This window comes from Anoplolepis gracilipes, chromosome 15 (genome assembly GCF_047496725.1).
Source record: "Anoplolepis gracilipes chromosome 15, ASM4749672v1, whole genome shotgun sequence".
Classification (NCBI taxonomy): domain Eukaryota; kingdom Metazoa; phylum Arthropoda; class Insecta; order Hymenoptera; family Formicidae; genus Anoplolepis; species Anoplolepis gracilipes.
This window is the reverse complement of record NC_132984.1, coordinates 5,306,528-5,332,159: the sequence shown is the minus strand read 5'-3', so window position 1 is coordinate 5,332,159 and position 25,632 is coordinate 5,306,528. Positions and strand designations below refer to the sequence as shown.

General features: G+C 33.8%; 1 protein-coding gene across 6 annotated transcripts in view; it reads right to left on the bottom strand.

The window, feature by feature from the left end:
- Positions 1-25,000, bottom strand: part of 5-ht2b (5-hydroxytryptamine receptor 2B) — a 56,830-nt gene extending 31,830 nt beyond the window's left edge. For 4 of the 6 annotated variants that reach the window (XM_072907681.1, XM_072907684.1, XM_072907685.1 and 1 more), the window contains exons 1-2: positions 24,679-25,000; positions 22,190-22,596 (exon numbers count right to left, since the gene is read on the bottom strand). In XM_072907681.1, the coding sequence (XP_072763782.1) occupies positions 22,190-22,529 (340 nt within the window). In that variant the 5' untranslated portion in view covers positions 22,530-22,596; positions 24,679-25,000. Of the gene's footprint in view, positions 1-22,189; positions 22,608-24,639 lie in introns of all 6 variants that reach the window. The other 2 variants (XM_072907682.1, XM_072907683.1) reach the window with 2 other exon arrangements.
- Between the last annotated feature and the right edge of the window lie 632 nt (positions 25,001-25,632).

Below are 25,632 nucleotides of genomic sequence, written 5' to 3'. Positions count from 1 at the left end.
ATTTTGTAACAAGATGATACATGATTTATAATACCGATATCCCAGACTTTAATTCTTTCGAATTAATTATGCAATATTATGGACGTTAAATATTTCGTAGATATAATCTCAATCGCAATATTGACGTTTTTCTAATGGAAGGCCAATTTGAGAATTAAATTTCGATGAAATCCAATAATTGCACAAGCGACGATCGAAAATCGATATCACTCTTCTGCCGTCGTATCTCCGCTTAATGTCGCTTTGGCTGTCGCGTCAATTTGACACTTTTCAAGCTTCCAATTTACTTCATCTCTCCTTCCATCCATCAGATTAATGTGTGTCGTTTTGAGAATTTTTTCCCGCCTTATATCGTATCCTTTACGTATGAAGTTTTGGAGGATCCCGCAGATTCAACAATGCTAGGATTACGATAAGAGAGATAAAAGAACAGCCAGAGGAGTAATAGGATCTCGAACTGAAAGGAAAAATCCAATCTATACTCGCTTACATATATACAGGGTATGCCAAACTTGATTTGGATTTTTCATTTTGCTTATTGCAATTAAATTTTCCAAAATGATTCTTCAGAATTTTATATAAAAATTTATTTTTACTTTTTAACTTGTTGTTTAATAATTTGTATTAAAATTAATATTTATATTCAAACAAGATTTATATTTAATTTTATATATTAAAATTAGTATTTAATTATTATTTTTACATAGTACTATTCTCTTTTAATTTAAAAAAAATCTCTTTCCTTCATATCTTGATATATAGTTTCTCCTTTATTTTCTTTTTCTTTTTTTTTTGTTTTTTTTGAAAATAAAATTTTTAAAATAAGGAACGAAATTTCCCGAAGTTTTGCGAGTTAGGTACCCTCTCTCTAAAAAAAAAGGCTTGGTTGAAGATGCGAGAAACACGGAACACCCAGTACACATTCCAGGCCGCATTCCAATCCACACGACAGGTGATAGAAATCGATTTAAAAGCTCGAAGTAGAATAAAAGCAGGGATTAATTTGAAGGTACCTTTCTCTCTCTCTCTTCGAGAGAGGTGTTGGATTTCGAGGACGTGGGGTCGAGGGGTACTAATTCGACGATTTGAAAACGAATTCGAAAACTTTTTCTCGCAACACTTTCTATATAAAATGTAAATGGAAAAAAATACAGTCGCTCACAGTCCGCTATCGATTGCCGGGCGCACTTTATTTTTTTTTCTTTTTTTTTTTTTTTTTTTTTTACAGGTAAACTTTGTGCGGTTATGCGTGTCTGTGTGCCCTTTCTCTCTCTTTCTGGATGTCTTTACGCGTGTATGGGCGAGAGCGTTTTGCGCCCGGTTTCACATTCTGTCGAATATCTACATTCGGCAGCCGCACTCGCGACTGCTGACCCGCGGGATATTTGTCCGGGACCGGTTCGGGACGCGTTATTCTCGGTCCGAGTGGGTTCTGCCAGCGTCATAAATCACCGACCACTTTGTTCCGTTGGAGCGCGAGAATATCGTGCCAGGTGGCACGGCCACGTGGGGCGAGATATTCCCTCCTTTTTTTCACCCCCTTCCCTCATTCTCGCGACCGCAATTAACCCTTTCTTCGTGCCTTCATTATTAAGATTGTTCGCGAGATCCTTTCTCGCGCGTCTTGTTACAAGTTTGAAATTTCTAACGAGTTTGCTTTCATACAGAGAGGAATATTAATTACATTGATTATCATGGGCGGCAATGTAATTACTGTACATACCGTTGAAAAATAAAAATTATGTAATAATATAAAATTGCATATAATGAAAATAGTATAATATATAAATATACATTTTTTTAATTCGTAGAAATAAAGAGAGATTGCTAGTTTTGAGAATCCACAGGCGAGAGAATCTGTTGTTGCTTTTTTTCACGACTCGGATAAATTGGATAATTGGACGAAAAAATAGAGGTATTCGGCGAAAGAAAATGGCGGCTTTGCAAAATCGCGCTCGCATTGATCGTCGGGACGAGGCTCTCAGAGCATTCGAGCATGTTCGCGAGTGCCCGGAGCGATCAAACTTTAGAGTGACGAGCGATTGAAGCGTGTGTTTCGACTCTCGGGTTAAACGCAGGCTTCCCTTTTGTGGGAATATAAACGCGCAAAAATTCTCGGTCTCCCTAAATCAATCATCACTTTCATGAGAAACGTTAGAATGATCCCTTGGGGTGAGAAAAAGGGCGGAAGGATAGGCCGGGAAAAGAAAAGATCCTTTTCTTTCTCAAAAAAAAGCTTTTGATCTCGAATTCCCAAGCTCTATGAAATAAATCCTCGAACTTAGCTTTTCAGATTGGGTGACTTTATGAATTTTCGAAATTCTTGAACCTGCGAATCTTGCTGCCGCTTTTAATCCCTTTAAGTTTTTTGTTTTTTAAGGGAGAAAATCTCAGGGGAATTCGAGATTTTAATTTTCATTTATTTTTGCGAATTTTATGACTGTTTATTTTAGGTACTTCTAAAATTCTTTATGTCAAGCAATTTTTCTATTTAAAAAATGCAGGCTTTAATATATTTAAAATATGAACAACTTGATTGGAGAAAATTACATTATTTAATATGTCTGTATAATTTTATATAAGTGTTTGTTTACTTTAAAAATTTTGTGGAATTACATATATCTGTTTATAGATATTATTATATATATTTTTTAATTGAGTATAAATTTACAAAATATTTAATGCTATACCTCGTGTTACTATTATTTATGAAGTAAATAAAAAAAAATTTTTTTTTTAAACATTTTCACATAAAAACAGAACTTTTCCGGACAAGTGTGGTGTTTACAAACGCACATGTTCTCTCTGCAATTCCTAACAATAACATTGTTATTTTGTTTTTCGTTATTTTGTGATGCAATTGTCTTTCATTTTAACCGATTATGATACACCGTTTTTTTTGCATCATTTAAACAAAAAAAAAAAAAAGATTTAACGTTTAAAAAGTTACTTAGTTTGATATGAAATATTAGATTATGCATTTCGTTCAGGTATTGCCTATTTTCATTTAAATGTCCGAAGGTGACCTTCAACGACCTTAAATTTCGACGGATTACCATATGGAAAAGAAGAGGGGTCCCGTGTTGTGTCAGGTGAAACGTAACAACGATCAAGTTTCCAGTTTTGTACCTCTTCCAACGTTTCACTAGTATTAACTTGAAAAATCTCTCGCCAACATTTCTCGCAAGGACCGAGGTACGCTTTTGTAAAAAAAATCTTGTCACTTTATAACGTAACGCACGCGTAAAGTCTGATTGTGTGAAAAGACCAGTTTACTTCGGCAAAGTGTTCTGCATAAAATTAAAATTAAAACTTTTGAAATAGGAGAACGATTAACACTTAATCGCTATTCTAAACTAATGATTTGATATTAATTGCGAAATAATTGTAAAGCTTATTACACATAAACTTTTCGAGAAGAATGCTTTTCAGGTTGGAATTCTGTTTCATGAGATTAATTTTTCTCGCTTTTGAATCGCTTAGAGAGGATAAAATTCCGATCGGTCGCGATATCCTGAGCTTTTTTTACGCGTATGAATAAAAAAAACGAGACAAAGATCAATAAGCAGATAAATTTCCACGTCGAGGGTGCCTGGATTTCGTACGTAAATCTTATGAAATATGCGACACCTGTACATATGGTGATTCTAAAAGAAGTCGGCAAACTTTGTCGGCATTTTATCGATTTGAATTTTTTTTTAGCTATAATAAGAAAAAATTGTATGCGTAATCGTCACTTTAAAGTCTTCAACTTTAAATCAACCCCTTTTCAATATCAAGAGTCCATGTTTAAAAGTATTATAAATATTGTTGATATTTAATCTCATTTTTGGATTTTAATTTTTTGGAAAACCTGAGATTTTTTTGCATCAGGAATTCAGGGAATTCAAAAAATTCTCTCTCTTTTATGGATAATTTTGCTCTTGTATTGTAAACAAATTATTAGCAAATTATGCGTCTAAAATTTATTGTAAATATATATCTATTTTGTTTATTGTATATTAAATACCTTAGCAAAATATTACATATGTGCAGTACATATTCTTTGTAATTTTTAATAGTAAAAAAAAAAAAATAAAAATTTGATGCAAGTGGAAAATACTTTTAAATATTCAGTTTTTTTCAGGACATTTACAAATCTAGTACTTGAAACTTGAGAGACTCTGTCTTTTTCCTTTATATAAAAAAATATTTAAAAAAAACACATGCAATAGAAAAAATTATTTTAGAGGAAGTTGTATTGAAAAAAATCTTTAAAATATTTTCTCTACCTGAAACTTTGAACAAAAGTACTTGGAAGTTTTGTTGATATTTAATCTTATTTTTGGATTTTAATTCCCTGAAAAACCTGAGATTTTTTTACATCTGTAAAAATTAGTTAGAATTCTCATGGAATTCAGGAAATTCAGAGAATTAAAAAAAAATTCTCTCTTTTATTAAGGTGTATAGTTTCGGGAAAAACCTGGAAAACCTGATATTCTCAGGGAATTTTATTATATGTTGAAAAATCATGGAATTCTCATGGAATTTTGTTAGGATTTAGGGAATTTAAAAAATGTCAAAAAAGTATTTATTTTAAAATTTTTTAATAAAAATTTAAAATATTTTAAGTTTAAAACTTCTTAAAATATATATTTTTTGTTTGTGTCTATATGTATAAAATTGTTTAAAATATATGTTTTTTGTTTATGTCGAAAAATGATACGCTAAAATAAGTAAGCTTATTTTAAAATTGCATCTAAAAATATTTTAATTTTACCTGGAATTTTGAACAAAAATACCTAGAAGATCCTGGAATTCTGAGGGAATTTTTTTACAGAATTTGAGTATACACCCTGTTTATGAATAAGTTTGTTCTTATATTGTAAACAATCAGCAAACCAAGCAAATTGTGCGTTTAAAATTTATTATAAATATACATCTATTTATGTTTATTGTACATATATCAAGTGTCCAAAAATATCAGAGATTTTTTTTTTTACCAGGTTTGAGTAGACACCCTGATAAACTGTCACTTCTATCAATTTTCGTTAACGAAAATTGACTTGAAATCAATAAAACACCGAATAAACACGCCGAACAAATTGTCAGCTTCTCGAGAAACATATATGATCTTTCAAATTTGTCAAAATGCAAAGAGAGAGATCGACATTTCTCGAAGGATGGGAATTTCATTCGGCATATTGAAATCTCGCGGAATTGTGCCGAGAATTGTGTGTGCAGGCTCGAATTCGGGCGCGACGTATTGACACATCCTGGAGACCGTCGTCGTCGGTTCTCTCTTCCTTTTTCTCTTCCGCCTGGATGGATTCCGTGGAGCAGGGTAGGTCTCGCAAAATGGAAATGGCTCGCCGCGAGCACGAAAATACCTATATTCGGTATCTCCTTTATTTCCCATCTTTTCCATTCTCCTCTCCGGTTGCGGAGAAAAACCTGAACTTAAGAAATACGAAGGAACGATAAACCTTCGCGAGGAGTCAAGAGCGTCGCTCGTAAAAAAATTCAACAAACTCGCGATCGCCGCGTCTCTGTAAATCTTCTCTTAAAAGAATTTGCAGAATCGAGACTCTTACAGGCCTAAATATTTCAGAAGAGATAAAAGAGCCATCGGTCAAATATTCGCAGAAGAAAAATTTCGTCAGCATCGTACATTTGAACGATCCCAGCAGAATCGGGGCGAAACTTTTTGAGTTTGCAAGCTAAAATTCCGACTATATTAGAAGTTTGCTTTTAATTAAACCTTTTCTTTTTTTTTATTTAAACGATCCCTCTTTAATAAATAAATTTTAATCTACGGAGTAGATTTTGTTAAAGAAACGGGAGACTAAACGTTCTCTAGGAATTATGGCGAAAAAATTGGTTTGCAAAAAGATTGAATGGGGGGATAAAAATCGTACGATATTCGAGAGGAGAATATTTTTCTTTATCCAGGCGCAAGTACAACGAACGTTTGAAAATTTGTAGGCAAAAATTGGATTTTACAGACTCGCGTAGAGCGAGCGCTAAAGCTTCTGAAGCGATCTCGCGGTGCTTTTGCCTCGCGTTCCATCACTTTTGAGTGCTTAATATGGCCACCATCGCGTCATTAAGCATGCCGATGCGGCCTTTGCGTCGCTGCAAATTTTGATTAACGGATGGACTCACTGATGCATAATAACAAACGATTTACCATTCACGCGGGACGGCTTATATTGCGATATTGGCAATGGGATTTCGCGTTTGCAATGATTAATCTACCGCAGACTTGCGGAAAGTGAATCCTCGGATTTCTCACATGGCGCTAAATTTTATTTACCTTTTGATTATATTGATATTTTTCGATAAAAGCTTATCGGAGCACAAAGAATTTAAAAAAATAAATAAATTGATAATATAAATTTAAGAAAAGAATATTTTTTAAATTTGTGAAAATATATATATATATATATATATATTCAGCGATAAAAATTAATATGTTTTATAATTTATATTAATATTTTATAATTTAATTAATATATTTTATATTTATAATTTTGTTTTTTTTTTTTTTTAATTAAGAAACAAGAGAAATAAAAGATAGCATTTCAAAGATTTATAATTTTAAGATTTTTATTTATGTTTTTCAAAAATATGAGTTTAAAAAAAAAGTAGTCGAAAAATGATTTAAAAATCTAAAAGGATCAAATCTAAGGATTCTCATATTTTGTATTCTTTTTCTGAAGTGTGAGGATAAAAAATTTTGAAAAATTTAAACTTAAATTTGGAATTTTCGAAGGAAGAAAAAATCGGGAAACCGAATACTAAACTGATTTTTGAGATATACATAAAATTCGAAGATATTGAAATAAAATCATATAAACATATATTTTGAGAATTTTGTCTAGAAAAATAAAATATAAAAATGAACATATTTTGGGGAAAAAGGCGTCGAATCATTGGAAGGATATTCTTTCGAAGTAAATTACTACCCTCGAAAGATTTTCGAGGAGAGCCTGCAAGTCACTCGGTCAGATTAATCACTGATGTGAAGAAAAGCGACGCTCTCTCACGACGCCGACGGTCAGTGACACGACGCCGTCGAGATATCCAGTCATTAATAATCCCTTTCCTTTAATGGTATCCTTCGACAATCTCACTCGCACAAAAGAACGAGCCCATAATGAACTTTTTCGCGCGCCGGCGTGACATAATTTATAGATCTCGCTCTCTCTCTCTCTTTTTCTTTCTCTCTCTCTCTCTCTCTCTCTCTCAATTTCTCTCGCAATTCCCGGCAACAAAATTGACGATTTTTTTCGCACGAATCTCTCCGGAAGAGATTAATCTCAATTTAATTCAATTTCAAAATTCAATTCAATTTTCTATCGTTATAATGCCAAAATTTCACATTCGCTTTATAAAACGGATTTTCCTAAACATTTTGAGACTTTAATTGCGTACTTTAACTTGATAGTGAGAACGAATGATATATTGGGCAACCGGAAAATTTACGGGAATTAAAATGCATTTTTATCATTATATATAATGTAATGCGTTTTCATTAAATTATAATAAACAAACATCATCGGCAGAAATACAATAAATAAGAGAGAGAGAGAGAGAGAGAGAGAGAGAGAGAGAGAGAGAGAGAGAGAGAGAGAGAGAGAGAGAGAAAGACGTCAACCAGAGTAAATAATTTAATGTTTACTAATACGAACTAATACAAACTAATACAAACTTGTCAGATTTATACGCGATCAACGTAAAATACATATTTTATTTTTATTCGATATAATTTTATTAAAATTTATATATATATATATATACAATTTAAAACTAATATAAAATAATATAATCTAATACTAATATAAACTAACACATACTAATATAAACTTGTCGGGATTTATGCGATATATATTTTATTTTTACTCGATAATTGGATCTGTCAAATTTAATAATTATATACATATGTATAATTTAATACTATAATTAATATAATTGTTAATGTGACTTAATGAATATATATATATATATATATATATATATATATATATATATATATATATAATATATATTTCAATTAAATTTCCAAATGACGTGATCTGAATTTTGCACTGAATTTTCTAACTTTTTCACTCTCGAGAAAACAGAGTCACGTCTCTTTTTAACGATATATATATATATATATATATATATATATATGTGTGTGACGTTTGATTGTGAGATTATCCCGGGGGTGTGTTTATTTTGGGAAACGTTCCGTATTTAGCCGGATAACTTCCGGCACGCGAATGCACACATTCGTCCGAAACGGGCTCGCGATTGTGTCGTCGCAGGAACTGGCCGCGTTTATCGTGGAAATTCACCCTCCCCGCCCCGCCCCTCGCCCGTCCCTTCCCCTCCGGGGAGGGGGGGTGTCCCCGGTAGTTATATATCCCGTATTGTGTACAACCGCGGGCGAAACAAGCACGCGGGGTGGTTAATGCGACGTAATTCCGCGTACGCGGAAATACATACCCCGTACGACGGGGGTACATTATGTGCGACGATAAAGGAGAAACGGGCAGGGATTAACGATCGGCTGCGCGAATTGTATATGTATATATATATATATACACACAAACACACACACACACACACAAATACATATATGCATAATTGTCTGCATGACGTATAGCTCGCAATTGGCGGCATGCTATAAGTCGGCCAGAAGTAGCGAAGCAGTAAATGGGGGTTGCATGTCATTTGTCGACGGGGGTGGTGCCGTCGCCGTGGCATTATTCACGCGAGAGTTTCTCCCTCCCCCTCCCCCACCCACCCTCTCGTCGATAAATACTTACCGGAGAGGGATTGAAGCGAGGGCTCGTATATAATCTCGGTCTTCGAATGCCGCGGAGACCGCGGAATTCAGAGGCTCTCCCTCTCTCTCTCTCTCTTCCTCTGTGTGCATGTGATTATACACATGTATACAGGGTATCCCGTTTTAATTAACCACCGCGGAAAACTTTTTTATTTTTAATTTTAGAAAACAATTTAGACAAAGTGCCGGCGCGCCACAGTAACTTTGAAAATTTATATGTCAAAAAATTTTTTAAATATATTTTATTATAGTGTTTTGGAGAGCTCGAGAGGGGTGAGCTGTAAGAATGTGCAATAATATATAGATAATTCGATTAAAAAAATTGAAGGTGACCCTCCGCAAACGGTTATTCAAGGTCAAATGGCACCATCTTATGGCAATTGAAGTGAAACACCCTGTATATCGAACGATATATATATTTACCCTCTTTCTCTCCTGAGGAGAATGCGATTTTCATCGGCCACCGGGATCTTACCCAGTTTTTCGCTCGATTCAATCATCGAAACGTCTGCTTCCGCTAAGTGCGACTTATGATAAAAACTATGTGCCCTGGAGACTGCCACGTGACGTTTGCTCCGTAAAATCCGGGGGCGGTTAATGCAAAAGTTCCATCTCGACATTTCCGTCGCTCGACGGGAAACGAAATTGCAGTATGTTTGATGAATAATCGTGAAAGAGCGCGACCGTAAAATGTATACTTTTAATTTTTAAAAAGAGTTGTTCGATGAAAATCCCTCTCTCTGTCTCCTCGGTTTATATACATAACATGTAGAAGGCCTCTATAAATAAAATTATGAAAGTAAGACTCGCTCTGATGTGTAATTAAAATACGAGTAAAAAGGGCTGATAAAGACAGAAAAAATAGGGCAAAAAATTCAAATTTTTATATATATAAAAATAATTGAATTAACAAATATGTACAGGAACATTTAACATCCTTCTTTGAAAACTCTCTCGCTGAATTACGCAAATGGAAATAAAAATAACTCGCATCATCATCATACTTCTTGCCTGCAATTAATTATGATAATCAAGATAAGTGCGAGTGATGGATCAAGATAAGAAAAAAGAACCACAAAAAACTCAAAGAAAAATAGGGGAAAGAAAGAGCAAAGTAAATATTTAATTGAACGTTTTAATCGTACGGTTTTAAATTAATTTTGGATTAAATTTTATTCAAAAGCCAAAATATCAAACTTGCATTGCACGCTATTATTTGCGATATGAGAAATATATGTAGATAGAATATAAACTGCTATTACTGTACATTTCTTGTTACAATAAGCATTTTTTTCTTTAGAGCAAATTTTGCAGAAATGCATTTATTTTTCATGTCATTGCTGTTTCGAAGAATTAATTAGTGATATTGTGAAAAATGATTTTTCACTTTCTCTTTATTAAATATTTTATGAGTGATATTGAATAATTTAGTAAAGAGATATTTAATAAAGAGAATTTAATAAATAGGGCAAAAACCTCTTTGTGTTCATTTTTTATCAAAAGTGGCACATTTCGATATAATATAATTTTATTTATTAATATATTTATTTGTTCTATGTAATTAATTATGTAGACTAAAATTAACAATAATTATGTCATATTTACGTGACAATTATGTAATTAATATTTTATGTTTGTGTTACATAATTTTATGAAATTCAAAATTTTTTCGAAAGTTTCGTTATAAAAAACAAATGTAGATATTAAATTGATTAAAATTTATACACAAAAAAAAAAAAAAAAACCAAGGAACAGATTTATTGCATTGACATCTTGAAAAAAAGTCCTATATAACTGCAAAGATTCGGTTTTCCGTTATTTATCGGGAATTTAGTTTACCGGGATTAAACACGGGATTTTTCGATAAATACACGCTGGATTAAACTCGAGTATTGATGTAACACGGTCGAACAGTCGCGGGTTTACATTGGCTCGATTACGAATCAATCGCGTTCACGCGGAATCAAAACGCGCGCGCGCGCGCGAGAGAGAGAGAGAGAGAGGGACGCGTTTTAGCAGCCGAGATAATGAGTCCGCGATAGCTTATCAAGGATTCGTCGAGAAGCGAGTTTTCGTCATCGGCTGCGGAATCCGGGATTCGAGGATGAGGATGAGGAGGAGATTGCAGGCGTTTGGTATTCGAGGCGATAAGCTTCCCGAACTAACTATGCGTTGCACCAGAGAGCAAAAGAGCATCCTTGAATCCTTTTTTTTTTTTTTTTTTTACCAGGATGCTGGAAGTCAAAGTTTACCGAGAAACGCGAGGCTCTGAAACAGTTAATTAAAATCCGTGATGCGAGAGTGGATGGGTTCCAGAATCGAGATAAGTGTTTTTACAAAAACAGCCCTTGTGAAAAATTTGGAAATTTTATCAAGAAAGGTGGTGTCATTGGTCGCATATTTGGATGCAAAATATCCTGCAAAAACGGTCTTTATAAAGTGAAGTAAGATTGATTGAGTTTGCAAAAATAGCCCATTCAAGAGTGTTTCCGTCAAAAATAGTACATCATGTCAATAATATAGGATATTGACTTCTGAAGATAACAACAGTGAATGTGAGAATAGTTAATCCCCTTAAATATAGAGTTTCTAATAACTGTATACAGCTGTCAGTTAAGTTTTTTATATAATAAATATTTTTTACCCAATAAATTTTTTTTACATCGCGCTCTTTTTCTCGCAAAAACGATCCTTGTCAATCAAACTTCTTTTTTATTACAAAACTCCGAATAATCTAAAGTTTCATATGTCAGCCTCAAAAGGCGAATAGGTTTCTCATTTTTTGATATAACTTATTTTGAAAAATGTGATACGCCTCGTCTTATAATTCGAATTCTCAAAAAATTACAATTTTGACAAGAGCTATTTTTTGTAAAGAACGCTTCACTTGACATCTCTCTCTCTCTTTCGCATGTTTGTTTTCCTGCGTTTGTAAAGTTTGCGCAAAAAATATCTCGATTACTTATTTACTTTGTTTAAACTTCCTCCTTGTTTCACTCCTTCCTCATTAGCGTTTCTCGTATTTGCAGAAAACAACCGACGATTATAACGCAATGCGGAAGAAAAAATTACATTTATTGTCCTCCATAAAATAGGAAGATATATATTTTTCCTCTTGTTTCTCGTAGAATTTTCTTTGATTATACCTCGAGAAATTCGCAGACACGCTTTTAAGGATATTTAGCACCTACAATCGGAGCAAACAGTAGTCGAAATTGACGAATATATACTTTTGTCATATCTTAATATATGATTAGTATAGAGATTGCATAAAATCTTATTATTTATTCATAGCTAGAGTGTAGAAATGTATTTTCAAACTTTTGTTGCTTTTTTCGGAGAATTTTCGTGTTTCTTAAATTATAATGAGAAACTTTTATCATTGACGGTACCTCGATTTCAACATTACAGCACAAAATTTGAATTATAAAAATAAAAGAATTTACTCGTACAGAGTAATTTAAAATATCAGAATAAAAATTATAATAGTGAATAACGACAAAATATAGAAGATTTTTAACTATTTCTTTGATAAATTTCTTAATTTGTCATTTTTCCGAGAAGAAAGAAATGTGGCAACATGATAATTTTTTATAAGTTGGTCAAATTGCAAATTGACCTATGAGGCCGAGTCGCTTCTCCCTTACACGTTTGTATATAGAGGCTTCTTCAGGTGAAAAGATAAGTTATTTAAAATGTCAAAAAAGAAAGCTCAGCTGAATGCTATGTTGCCACGTTTTCACAATAAATAATATATCATCTCGGATAATAGGACGAAATTGAGAAAATTATATTCAATATCTTTCGAACTAGTCAGTACTTGACCAAAATTATGTGATCAAATATTTCCTCTATATTTAAACTATACTTTTGCAAATTTTGAATAAATTCCTATTATTATTTCTATCTATTTCAGCTCTTAAATCAATACGCAATCACAGGTTTTTTTATAAGATAGAAAATCTGTAATCGTATCAATTTAAGGGCTAAAAAGGACAGAAATAAATATATTTATACTTATTTATATAAATAATTATATTTACAATTATATTAATACTTTTACTTATAATTAGATTCACAAAATAATTATATTTATAATAATATCGACGGGTAAATTCATTGCAAATTAAAATCCTTATAACTTTTGATTGCTTCAATGAATCAACTCTAGGTTTTTTTATAAGTCTCTGAACATGTATCAGAACAATCTGTGCAGATTTAATTAAATTCCTATATTTTTAAAAATAGGTACTAAACATCCTTAACATAAAACGCAACTAATGACCACAAAAAAAGAAGAAGCTTCGGGAGAGCCAAATTGAATTCGATCCGAGTACTCGATTCCAGCCGAAATCACTTCCGATTTATCTTCGGAGGTATTGTTCGTGGCCCTCAAAGAGTTAAATCCGGCTCCGAAAATTTCGCATTCGGATATGCAAAACAAGAAGCGAGCGGCAGAGAAGCGAAGAGGAGAGTGGGAGGGGCGGGAACGGGGGGGGGGGGGAAGAGTAAATTGGCACTATCGATCTGTCATAGCGCGCCAAAGTACAAGTGGATAAGCCAAGATATCTCGAGTGGCAGTCTGTACACACACCGGGTGATTCGCAATGATCTGACCTATCACGTTCACGCCTCGCGTCGACAAAAGCTGTCGTGACAAAACACGATAGTCGATAGGTCCTGCGCGTTTCAAACTCGCTATCTCTCTCTCTCTCTCGCTCTCTCTGCCCCTCTATCGGAGATCTCTTCTCAAGAGTCCGCGCGAACATTTCGTCTCGTATTCATTCGAGAGATCGATCGCCGCATTGTTCCGTTTTCAATGCGATCGCGACACGGAAAAAGCGCGAAATTATGTTACCGAGGCGCGAAACTATTTATTTCTCTTCTGTTTATTAGCGACTTTATTTTGAAGATACGAAGAAATGTGTGAAGACACAGACCGGGATGTATATAAGAAACGAAATGAAAGATAAAAATGATAAAGTAAAAATAATAAGTAAAAATTTTGAACATTGAGAAATTAAATTAAATTTTTTAACTTTGACACTCCTTCCAAATTTCCCTCTTTGTTTTTCATAAATCTTCAAGTTGTAACGATAATTCCTTTCGGCATTTTTTGCGCACGTTATCTTGAAGCTTGAACAATTTATTTGAGTTTAGCGCGATGTTCATATATGTTTTATTGCGTCATATTTATGTATTTGATGGCGAGGTTATTTACAGTTATGTTTCTTTTAGTGTAGTCGGATTTTTTATGCATTGTAATTTCCGGTCAGCGAAATTTCGATGTGATACCTGCCACGTGGTTATTAAAAAGGTTTTCTCTGTTTATTGTGTTGCGGGAAAATGTTCTCCATTTTTTTTCACATCGCTCGTTTGGTTTTGACATATTTGCCAAATATAGAAAGTTTCGCCGTAATTCGACCTTTATTTCCCTATCTTCGTTTAACATTTAGCTTTGATAATTTGTTTTATTTTTATTTTATTGTTTTAGTTTTCCTTCAAACGTCATTTTATTGTATTTAAAAAATATCGAGAACAACTCGCAATAATTTATATTAACACTAATGTTGTATATTTTTATTCTAAATATTATTTTGCCTTCAATTTTGAAATAATCCAGACCTTTTCTTATAAACATAATATCTAAACATTTTAGATTGCATTTAAATATATCGAGAAAAATAATTTTAATGTTAATATTGTCATCGTATATTTTGAATAATTTTTATTCTGAATTTTATTTTTTTTTCTCAGACATTTTTAATTGACAGAGAATATAATTAGCGTTTTATGCAGAGAGGAAAATTCTTCGATTGTGTGTTTTGTTATTAAGAGTAATCGCGCCCGCAGAAACATTGATTAATGACAATGTTCTTAAATCACTATTTGCGAACACTTGGTGGACAATCAGGACCACATGTTGACAGTCGTGTATCTCAACACGACGATGGAATGCGGGATTGTCACCATAGGCTGTCCGCAAGAACCGCTCCCTAATTAAACGGCCCGTTATCGATGTGGATTAATAATATCTCGCTGACGCGACGCGTTCATCAACTTTCGCTACCGTTTGCACGCAAATTGTGAACATCTTATATATATACAGGGTGTCCTACAGAGAGTTGCTGAAACTAATCAGCTGTCATTTTTTCAATCTACATAGGAAGTGGGATAAAATAAAATATCTTTAATACAGGATATTTAGTTTTATTCAGTTTTATTAATATATAGATTAAAGAAATTAGGAGATATTATTATTATTTAATAAACGTTTATAAAAGATGTTAAAAATATTGGCAATCTTAATGATATATATTTGTCAACAGCTCAAGAAAAGCGATGAGTGACATTTTAAAAGAATAATATATTAAAATATATAATTATTAATAATATATATTTTAATTTATACATATATTAATAATTATATATTTGAAGTGCGATTAAAATTGAAACAGAAATCAATAAGTTTCTTTCGAAAAGTATAAAAAAATTTTATGTAACATTTCTTTTGAAATACCATTCATCGCTTTTCTCACAGCAATTTTCTTATTATTTTGGGATATATATCATTAATTGTAAGATTACCAATATTTTTGACATTCTTTATTAAAATATATAATTATTAATAACGTATATTATTAATTCAAATATATATTATTAAGATTGTCGTTTTTGTTAAATGAAAAAAAATGACAGCTGATTAGTTTCAGCAATTGCTCCGGGGTACCCTGTACAATTTTAAAGTAGCAGTAAAGAAGTAAAGAGAGGAGAGTAGTAAAAAAATTATAATAATCGTTGCAGTAGTTAAGAGCTGCGGCTCTTATGTTCCGAGCTCGTATAAAAATCTTCGAGTAGTAAAGATCCTACTTGATCAGGCATGTAGGTGAAGTAGTAAAGTGGCGTGTAATGGCCGGACATTCATCGAGTACCATTTTTTGTTCTTTATATCATTTTATTCGGATTAATTACCTCTCGTAAAATATTATAAAAAGTTTACCCTTTACTGTGTAAAAATAAATCTTTCCTGATCGTTGCATAAATTAAACAAAAATTCACGAGAACGTCAATGTTGTGGTAGTCGTCTTTATTTATTTCCGCTGTAACGTTATAAATTATAATTATGTAACGTGCGTGTAATACATTTTTGCCGAAAGAAGAATGCAACTGCGACTTTAATAATAGAGAGAGAGAGAGAGAGAGAGAGAGAGGGAGAGGGAGAGGGAGAGGGAGAGGGAGAGGGAGGGCTTTCAATTAATCGCGATCGATCGATACGTGTTATTACATTAATTATAGGCATTATGTGTAATTAATTATGGGAATTATCGCGTAATATCGGCCTTTAACGCAAGTTTATTGGTAAAAAGTCAAGATACTCGAAAATCGATAGTCTGTTTATTCTCGATTAACTCGCCGACATAAGTAGTTAATTAAAGCGCGTCCCGTCTCTTTCTCCGAGGGAGAGAAAGCGGGTCCCCTTTCGCCGCCGTCGATATATATCGGTGACATCGCGTCGTGTGACGTGTGCCTGCGTGGCTTCATTAAAAGGGCCTCTCCCTCTCGCGTGCATAATAAAGTTAAGGACACGTTTGCCTCCTGTCCCGTCCGTTAGTTCAGCTCTCGTCGATTGAACCTCCGACGAGAGAGAGTGACGGAAGTGTCCTGCAGGACAGGACACTTACAATTAAGCGCATTCCCTCGACGTGTCCCATCCTCCAGGCCCAGTTTAACTAGAGCACACACACGTGTCAAGTCCTGCCATCGAATCTTGTCCTTCATCTACCTCCCCCCCCCTGGCCCCTGCCCCTCCCCGAGTATCCTCCTTTCTCGATAGATTTTAAAGAGTTAATTAATGCTGCCCTCGTTTATTAATTTTTGGCGATTAAATTTTGATTTGTTACGTTGGTTGAAGAGGACGTTAATTTCGAGAGAAGGGATTCTCTTCATTAAGTTAAAATAATCAAACAATTAATTAAAATTGAGTTTATGCTTCTCGAATTATTTATCTCGTTTTATTTGGATTCATATCACGTACCACGCAATTATACGTAATCTCAGAAATGAGATAATTAATGAAAAGCCTAGAGAATTTTTCGATTTCGATCTTTTTTACGGGTTTAATTTATTTATTTTTCTTTTTTATTTTAATATTTCATTTATTTTGGGATATTTATAATTCTCGAATCTCTCTGAAAAAAATACCAATGTTATTTATTATATATTTATTTAATACTCGTATATTTATAAATCTTGCGAATATTCAACTTTCGTGATGTTTTGATCTCACATAGGACCTCCTTCCCTTATTCCGACCTGCGTCCCTCGGGATCGAATGATACACCGTCTTTCGAAATTATCCCCGCTTAATTGGCCGATCTTTCCCAAAAGTTTCCCGGCTTTGCCTGAATAATTATGCCTGATGAATATTTCATTTGATCCCTCGTCTCTTTAGTTCTGTTCATTTGGAGCCGCCGTCCCGAAATCTATTTTCTTGCTTAACGACTCCTCGACTTGTCTCGCAATACTTTTCACCTCCCTTCGAATTTATATCCGCTTCGCATATATATATATATTTATTTTTTTTCGAGATCCTTTTGAATTCTTTGCAATTTCTTAGATTTTCGAATTTTTTTTTCAAAAAATCTTAAAATAAGGAATAAAAAATTTTTATTTTTTCGGAAATTGCCTGAGGACGTAAATTAAAAAAAAAAAAAAAAAACGCATTTCTTACGCAACAACCCGACACAAATACACACTTCTCGGGGACATCGGTTATATCCTTGGCAGAAATAGCAGTCGTGATTGACCAGCCCAGGACACGAATCCTTTTCTCCTCCTCGGGGAGAAATTAAAGCGGCAACTCCCGGGGGCGAGTGTAGGTTATTTCTGCGCAATCGATCTTTGTTTATTTCCTCCGTGCTCGGGTCTTTCTTTCGTGGATCTATATTTGACCCTGTCTTGGCTAAATTAAGTCGTCGTTTAACGCAACTATGCGAAATCCTACCGCGAGGGGGGGGGAGGGAGGGTGGGAGGAGAATTGTCGTTCACGATATTAAAGATAGTTTATTTCGATAAAGGTCGAACGTTCGATAAAATTCTCTTATGAAAACTTTCCGTGTTTTACTAGGGTGTATATATATACTTTCTGGAAAAACATGGAAGTGATTTTTTTTTTATTTGGTGAAATCAGAAAATTTTATATGTATATTTGGACTTTTTAAAAAAATTCTCTCTTTGATCATTTTGCTTTTATATATAAATTATACAGATTATAAATACGTATCTATCTCTGTTTATTATATATTCAGTGGTTTGATAAAATGTTGAATATGCAATGCATTTTCTTTATTTTAATTTTTAGTGAAAAATGAAAATGTTAAAGTTAAAAATTTTTATCTTAATAAAAGCTATTTAGTTTTCTTTAGCATATTTATAAAAGCATTTAAAATGTGATTTTGTATTTTTTCTTTGCATGAATGAAAAGCATAAGAAAATGTGTATAATAAAAAATGTATAATAAGAGACTTATTTTAGAAGATTGCATAAAAAAATCTTTAAAATATTTTCTTTATCTAGAGCTTTAAATAGAAATACTTGAGACATTCAGCGAATTTTTAGGATATTTTTAAGAAATTTTTAACGAATTTTCAGCAATTTTTTTACAAGATTTGAGTAGATACTCTATTTATTTTACACATTCTTAAAGACGTTTGATTCGTTTTTGCAAACTCATTATTTAACATCGTTATTGGTGACAGTAACAGGAATAAATAGTGCTTTTAATAACAAATTAATGAAAGCGATGAATAATATAATACAATGGAAATAATTATTATTATCTACAAAATAATAAATTACATATTTATATACATATATATATGTATGAGAGATTATTATTAATTACCAAGAAGGTTATTAATTATCTTTTAAAATATGTTAACATTCCCCTCTGTTAGATAAATATATAATAAAATATATATAAATTATTCGCAAAATTAATATTTAAAAAATTATCAACTAAATTGCCACTAAATAAATTATCAATAAAGTTATAAATAAATTATTCAAAACTCTAGAACACAATTTTTTAACTAAAATATTTAATATCTCATTCGGTGTTTGAAAAAAAAAAAAAAAAAAAAAAGGAAAGAAAGAACTATGACTATCTCCATCTAAATTATTAAATGAATTATTAAATAAATTTCTACTAAAAAATTATCAATAAATTATGCAAATAATTTAAAACTCCAAAACCAATCTTTCCACCAAAATATTTAATATTTTATTCGATATTTGGAAAAAATAAAGAAAGAGATCGCCTGCATATATATATATATATAAGTCCCCTATCTCAAGAGATCATCTTGAATTGTTATTAATTCCTTTTTTCGATTCTATCTCCGTCGTTTACCATTCGCCGGCAATTAGTTTTTGTCGTTTGTATGTTTGTATTTTATATATGTATACACACATATATGTACACCGGGCGGTGGAAGCGACATGTCACTTGCACGGATGCGCCGGTTCGCGTTTGCATTCGCGAGCGTCGAGTAAGCATCACCGTGGGTGATCCATTATGCATAAGCGCGCTCGTTTCGGCCGACAAGGAGCCTTGAGCTCCTCCGGAGCTGACTCGTAAAAGTGTACGAGCCACCTATCACGCGAGAAGACCGATGTGCAGAGTCCGGCTAATGCGCCCCGGCGATAAATAGGGCGATTTATGCGCCCTTATACGCCAATTCCGCCCCTCCCTGCTGCCCCTCCTCATCTTCCCCAAATAAGCCTGTACGATGGGTCTACGAATAGCCACAATAGTCGTTGGCGTTCCTTCCTCCTCGAGTCTTCCTTCCTTCCCCTCTCCCCTCCCCCCCCCCGGACAGCTAATGTTTCACTCGGCGGGGAGCGAACTTTTTAACCCCTTTGTTGCGGACGATAACCATTGGCCCTTTACTCGATGCGGCTTCCTCGAATGGATCCTCTTCTTCCAGGATCTCTTCTCGTTCCCGTTGATTTATTCGACGTAGACAGGCAAATATCTCGGGTAATGACATCCCGAGAGAGAGAGAGAAAACACGGTGTGTCCTAATGACATTTCCTTTTCTCGACCGCTTTATCTTTCTATTTCTTCGTGGAACACTTAACTTTAATAATTTGTTTGGTCTCCGTAAAAATATTCTTCGACATTTATTTCTTCTAAATGTAATAGGGGCATTTTAAGTTGCATTAAAAAAGTATCGAGAAAAACTCGCAGTATTTTTAATATTAGTATATTATTATTAATAAGATTAATATATTATTATTAATATAATAACATACTGTTATTACAATATTAATATTATATATTTTTTAAAAATAACTTTATTCCGAATTTTACTTTTCTGTCAGAAACTTTTAACTGATAAAGAACATAATTAGCATTTTAAGGAAGATAGATCGAAAATCCTTTGATTGTGTAAGTATTATATTGATATTAAGAATAATCGCACGTGCAAGAATATTTTTTAGACATTTTTTTTATAAACATAATAAGCATTTTAGATTTAAAAAATATCGAGGAAAGCTCGTGGCATTTTTAATATTAATATTAATATTTTTATATTATATTAATATAATGTTAATATTAATATTAATCATAACGATATAATATAATATTAATATTAATATTCTATATTTTTGCACTAATTTTATTCTAAATCTTATTTTTCTGTCAGAAATTTTTAATTGTCACTGTAAAAAATTGTTCAAGAGTTCAAACACATTTTTGTTTGAATTTTTAGATCTGAGTGTTTGAAAGTAATTTCACCAGACAATCTGTCAGCTCTGAATAGCTAAAAGTAATTTCATCAGATCTGTTTTAATCATTCGTTATTTTTCTAAAAGTTCAGAAGAATGTCTGGAAATTCTGTTTGCAAAATTCGGACAGTGTGTCTGTAAAAAAAAAACTTGAAACACTCGTGCCTGCAGTTACTTTTCGACATATTATTTTCTACGATGAAGAATGTAATCAGCATTTTGTAGAGAGAGATTTTTTTGATTGTAATATTGTTGTCAAGAGGGGGAGGGGAAGGGGAGTTTCTCAGGAATCCGTTGGAAATAAGCGAGCGGCGTTTTTGTTTGCAGGCGCGTTTTAACCTTTCCTCTTTTTTCTTTTTTTTTTATTGCACAGTTCGGTAAATATGGGCACGGCATTAAATAGTGTCGGCGTTAAATAGCGAGCCCTTATGCAAGCTCGCGCGCGATATACATATATATATATATATATATATATATTTTATTGTCCCTCTCAAAATAACGAGTAGCGATTCTTCTTTCCAGCTGTTTTTTACATATATTTTTAAAAAATTTTTTATCGTTGACACTTTTCCGGACAAGTAATTCGCGTTTGGCACGCGAGAAATATTTAACCCCTTTGTCCTCTCCCTCGAAATGAGAGAGCCGACGCTTTATTTCGGAAACACATTTAACTCTTTCCATTCCGATTTTACTCTAAATACGCGTACCCGGTAAATAGCGCTCTTATTCGCGAATTCCATGCCTCTCCTCTCACAAATTGTTCGAAATAGCAACGGGTCGGTAAATAGTGTCCCTATCACCCTCGACAGGGTTTTTCATTTCCCACGATTTTTTCTCTCCCTCTCTCTCTCTCTCTCTCTCTTTGTAAACCGCGCATTTTATTCGAGATGTCGGGAAATTGCACGGATCCTCTCCCGTACACCAGATTCGCCAAATATTGTGCGATACTAGTGATAAATAGCACCCCTTACGCGCCCCTTGTCGTCCATTAAATTGCTGGAAACAAGCAGGCGACACTTTATTCGAAACGCTAGGTATATATTTCTAAAGACTCTTTTATTCAATTTTGTGACGTGTGGATATATTGTATTCGCAACATATTTATTTATATATAATATTCTATTATGATATTTATTTATTTATTTATATTAGTATTATTAATTTTACTGTATTATTAAATATTAAATATTAATTAAATTCATATATATTTAATAATTTCACATATATATTTAATCTGGTGATATTTATTCGTAATATATAAAATGTATCAAGATTAAATTATATGAATTTAATTAATATTAATTATAGTAGAAATTAATATTATTATATTAATTTCTACTATACTATAAAATATAAAATATTAATTAATATCATATATATATATTTAATAATTTCAGATATATGTATTTAATCTGGCGATATTCATATTTATATATCAAGAATAAATATCGCCAGATTAAATATATGTATGTGAAATACATCAAATACAATTAAATATTCTCGTTCCCAAAAGCGTGGGAAATTACAATCTTGATTTCAGATCGTCTTTTTCGCGGATTTTATATTAATTCAAAAACTCACCCCGGACGAGGGTAAGGATACCCAGCGGCATCACCAGGATGGCGACCATGAGATCCGTGATGGCCAGGCTCATCAGGAAGTAATTAGTGACGTTTTGTAGCCGACGTTCCCAGACGATGGCCAGGCACACCAGGATATTTCCCGCCGCCGTCCCCAGCACAAGGACCAGGGCCAGCATCGCCCACCAATTATTAAGTCCGTCCTCGTTGCTTCCGGCGGGACTCGCGCTCGTCGTCTCCAGGTCGAGGAGCTCGCTGTCGTTCGCGGTGGAAACATCGGCATCCCACAGGACCAGCGGGTCGTAGGTATCCGCCAAGACGGTGGTCGTTGACCCCGTCATCGCTCAGTCAAAACTTCACCCTTCACAAAAACGCGCACTTCTTTCACGGCACCCGGGGACGTTGCATCTGAAAGCGCACTATTCAGAATCGTCGAAGGGGTCGTCGAGATCCATGGTAATCGGAAATCAATGGGAAATGATATATAACAGCGTTTCATACACACATATATATATATATATATATATATATATATATATGTATATATATATTTCGGGAGATTAATTGCGTTGGAAATATATCGGAGGGTTTTGAAGATTTATGAGACGGAAGGCTCGAGGATTCACAAGGGATACACGAGAGATGTAATTAAGTAACCTAATTAAGAGACGTCATGCAACCGGGGGAGAGAGAGAGAGAAAGAGAGCCGAAAGAGGATCAAAGCTGACCAACGCGATATGTGTATTTCAAAATGAAATATTTCAGGGGAAACGAGAAATTTCAGGAACGAAAGAGAATATTGAGAGACAGAGAGAGAGAGAGAGAGAGAGAGAGGAATAGCCGGAAAATTCTAAAACGCCATGGAATTTCGGAATTTAAGAATTCGTTGTCGCAACAAGAATTCGAGAGCCAGGAGTTTACGAAGTCAAGAATCTAATAAATTAAAATTTCGAGGACCCTAAGAATTTGGAAGCAGAGGATTTAATAAAGACAAAAAGCTACGAGAGGATCTAAAAATGCGAACATAAGAGAGACTGAAAGAGAGTCAAAGAGAGATCTCCGAAGAAATTCCAGAATAATAATTTGACGGGCCAAGAAAATTTCCAAGGCTTTTAAAATAAATAAATAAAATAATTATATAATAATTAAATTAATTAATATATATATATATATATATATATATATATATATATATAAATAATATATATATATAATTTATACAAATTTACATTAATTTAAAATAAATAAATTAGTTGTTTAATCTCGAATATTTGCGTCGATCATCCCTTTATGAAATTGCAAAGGTATTTTCTGGAAGAAGGTTTCTCTTCTCCTGAAGACGGAAGAGGCCATTCTCATCTTGCGTGGATATTGATAGCGATTCAATTGCATCGATGCGACTGATCCGATATATCGGGTGATGTATCGATGGTTAAGGATTACACGCTCAACAGGTTACATCGATGATCGCGAATATCATCGCGGTAGATACGTTACTTTTGTGGCAATTAATCTGTCGCAAATTCAATTGGTTGGATAAAATCTCGGAAAATCTCGGATTTGTGAAGATATTTTACGTGTCTTGAATTGATTTGCGGCGGAACCTCTTTAAAGAGCTTGTAAGGTGCTCCAGGTAGGGTAAAATTCTGAAAGGAGAAAAGTTTTAAAATAGTCTAAGGATGTAAAAATTGTGCAAAGAGTCGTCAAGTTACAACATGGTCTCGAGAATTGGAGTTCTTAATTTTAACGAGTGTTCTTTAGGGAATTAAAAGAAATTCGACGGTCCTTTTATAATATCCATTTCTTTTAAACTCAATGAATAAAAAAATAATCTAAAGTAGATTAAAATATGTAGAAAATGAAATTTATTTTATTCTATCCTGTTCTATCCTATTTTAATAGGACTGAAGAAAAATTTTAAGAATTATTTAAATTAATTTTAAAAAATATTCTCGAGAACTAAACTTTTTAGATAATTTTTTCAAACATTCAAGAGTATGAATTACATTAATTCAATAAATTCAATGAATCAACAAAAAAAATAAATAAATTTTAAGAAATCGAGAATCCCGATTTCATTGGAAATAACAAAAGAAATAAATTTCGAAGAAATCTATAAAAAATATTACGAAAAATATATTAAAATATATTAATAAAAAACTGCAAAATAATTTTCGAGAACACAGTGGGAAATCCTAAAATTTTAAGAATCCGATTCGTGAGTTTAATGAGAAAGTCAAAACTTTTCGGGGAGAATCCTTCATCTGAAAAACTCCAAGGACATAATTTAATAAATCGACGAAGAGAGGAAGCTGGAGAATTCGGAGTCTCCGAAGGAGACGGAGCGGGAGGTTTCGTGGCCGTCTCTCCGCTGTTTCGGGAATTCAAATCGAGCAAAGCAATGGAAGCTGATGTGGAAAACTTGAGGTGCGGATAATTTATCGAAAATACTTGGTTGAACCACCGCGGTGGTGGTGATTTGACACGCACATTTCTCGGCGAACTCTTCCTCCCCATCGCCTCGAAGGGAAGGAGACACTTTCCGGGAAGGATGATTTTTTTTCCACGCGGTGATTTCTTTTTTTCCTTTTTTCAAGTCCGCACCAGATGACCGAAAGAGGAAGGGGGGACGGGGTTACGGGGAGGGGAGGAATGGGAATGACAATTCGCGGGAATCCGTCACCACCGGAAAAGCGAGCGACGCGATCCACGAGGGTTGCTTTGCCGCGGACTACTGGCCCACTGGCTTTTATATCTTGCTGCTCACACCAACCACCCCTAACCACGGGGGTTGCCTTCTCATCCCCGTTCCCCCACCCCCGGACGAGAACGACGGGGACGCCACGAGCATGCGTCGCCCACCCCGTACGGCCTGCCCACATCGGGAGACACCTGTTCGTCCTTCGCTTGTCAACCCCCCCCCCCCTGGACTTGTATTATTAGGGATGCCCGTTTGCACTCATGCGCGAAATGCAACGTCTTATCAATAAATAAAAAGGACGGCAAACACTTGCCCTTTCGACGGCGACGGTGATTTTTAGCGAGTATATATTCCTCTCGCGCTCCAGTTCCCTTCCTTTCCCAAGGAAACCAATTTCTGGAAAACCATTAGAGATATTGTGTTACTGAAATGCTGAGACGTTCTTCTCGCGCTCATTCGTCGCGCTGAGCGTGATACGCGTCGTTAAAAGTATATTTCCCGCACATCCAAATGGACATTTTCTCGACGCGAGAACTTGCGAGAACCTAGTAAATTCTAGCGACGCGGACACAGGTGACAGCTTTCATTAAGACGTGTTTTTGCCATGAAAAGAGGAGATTTGCTGGAAAATGGCATTGTGTAGGGCACGTTTGTTAAAAAGAAAGTTATTAAACAATTATTAAAATAACTTATTTAGACGTTAAACAATTATGTATTTAAATGACAATAAAAGGAAACGTGAT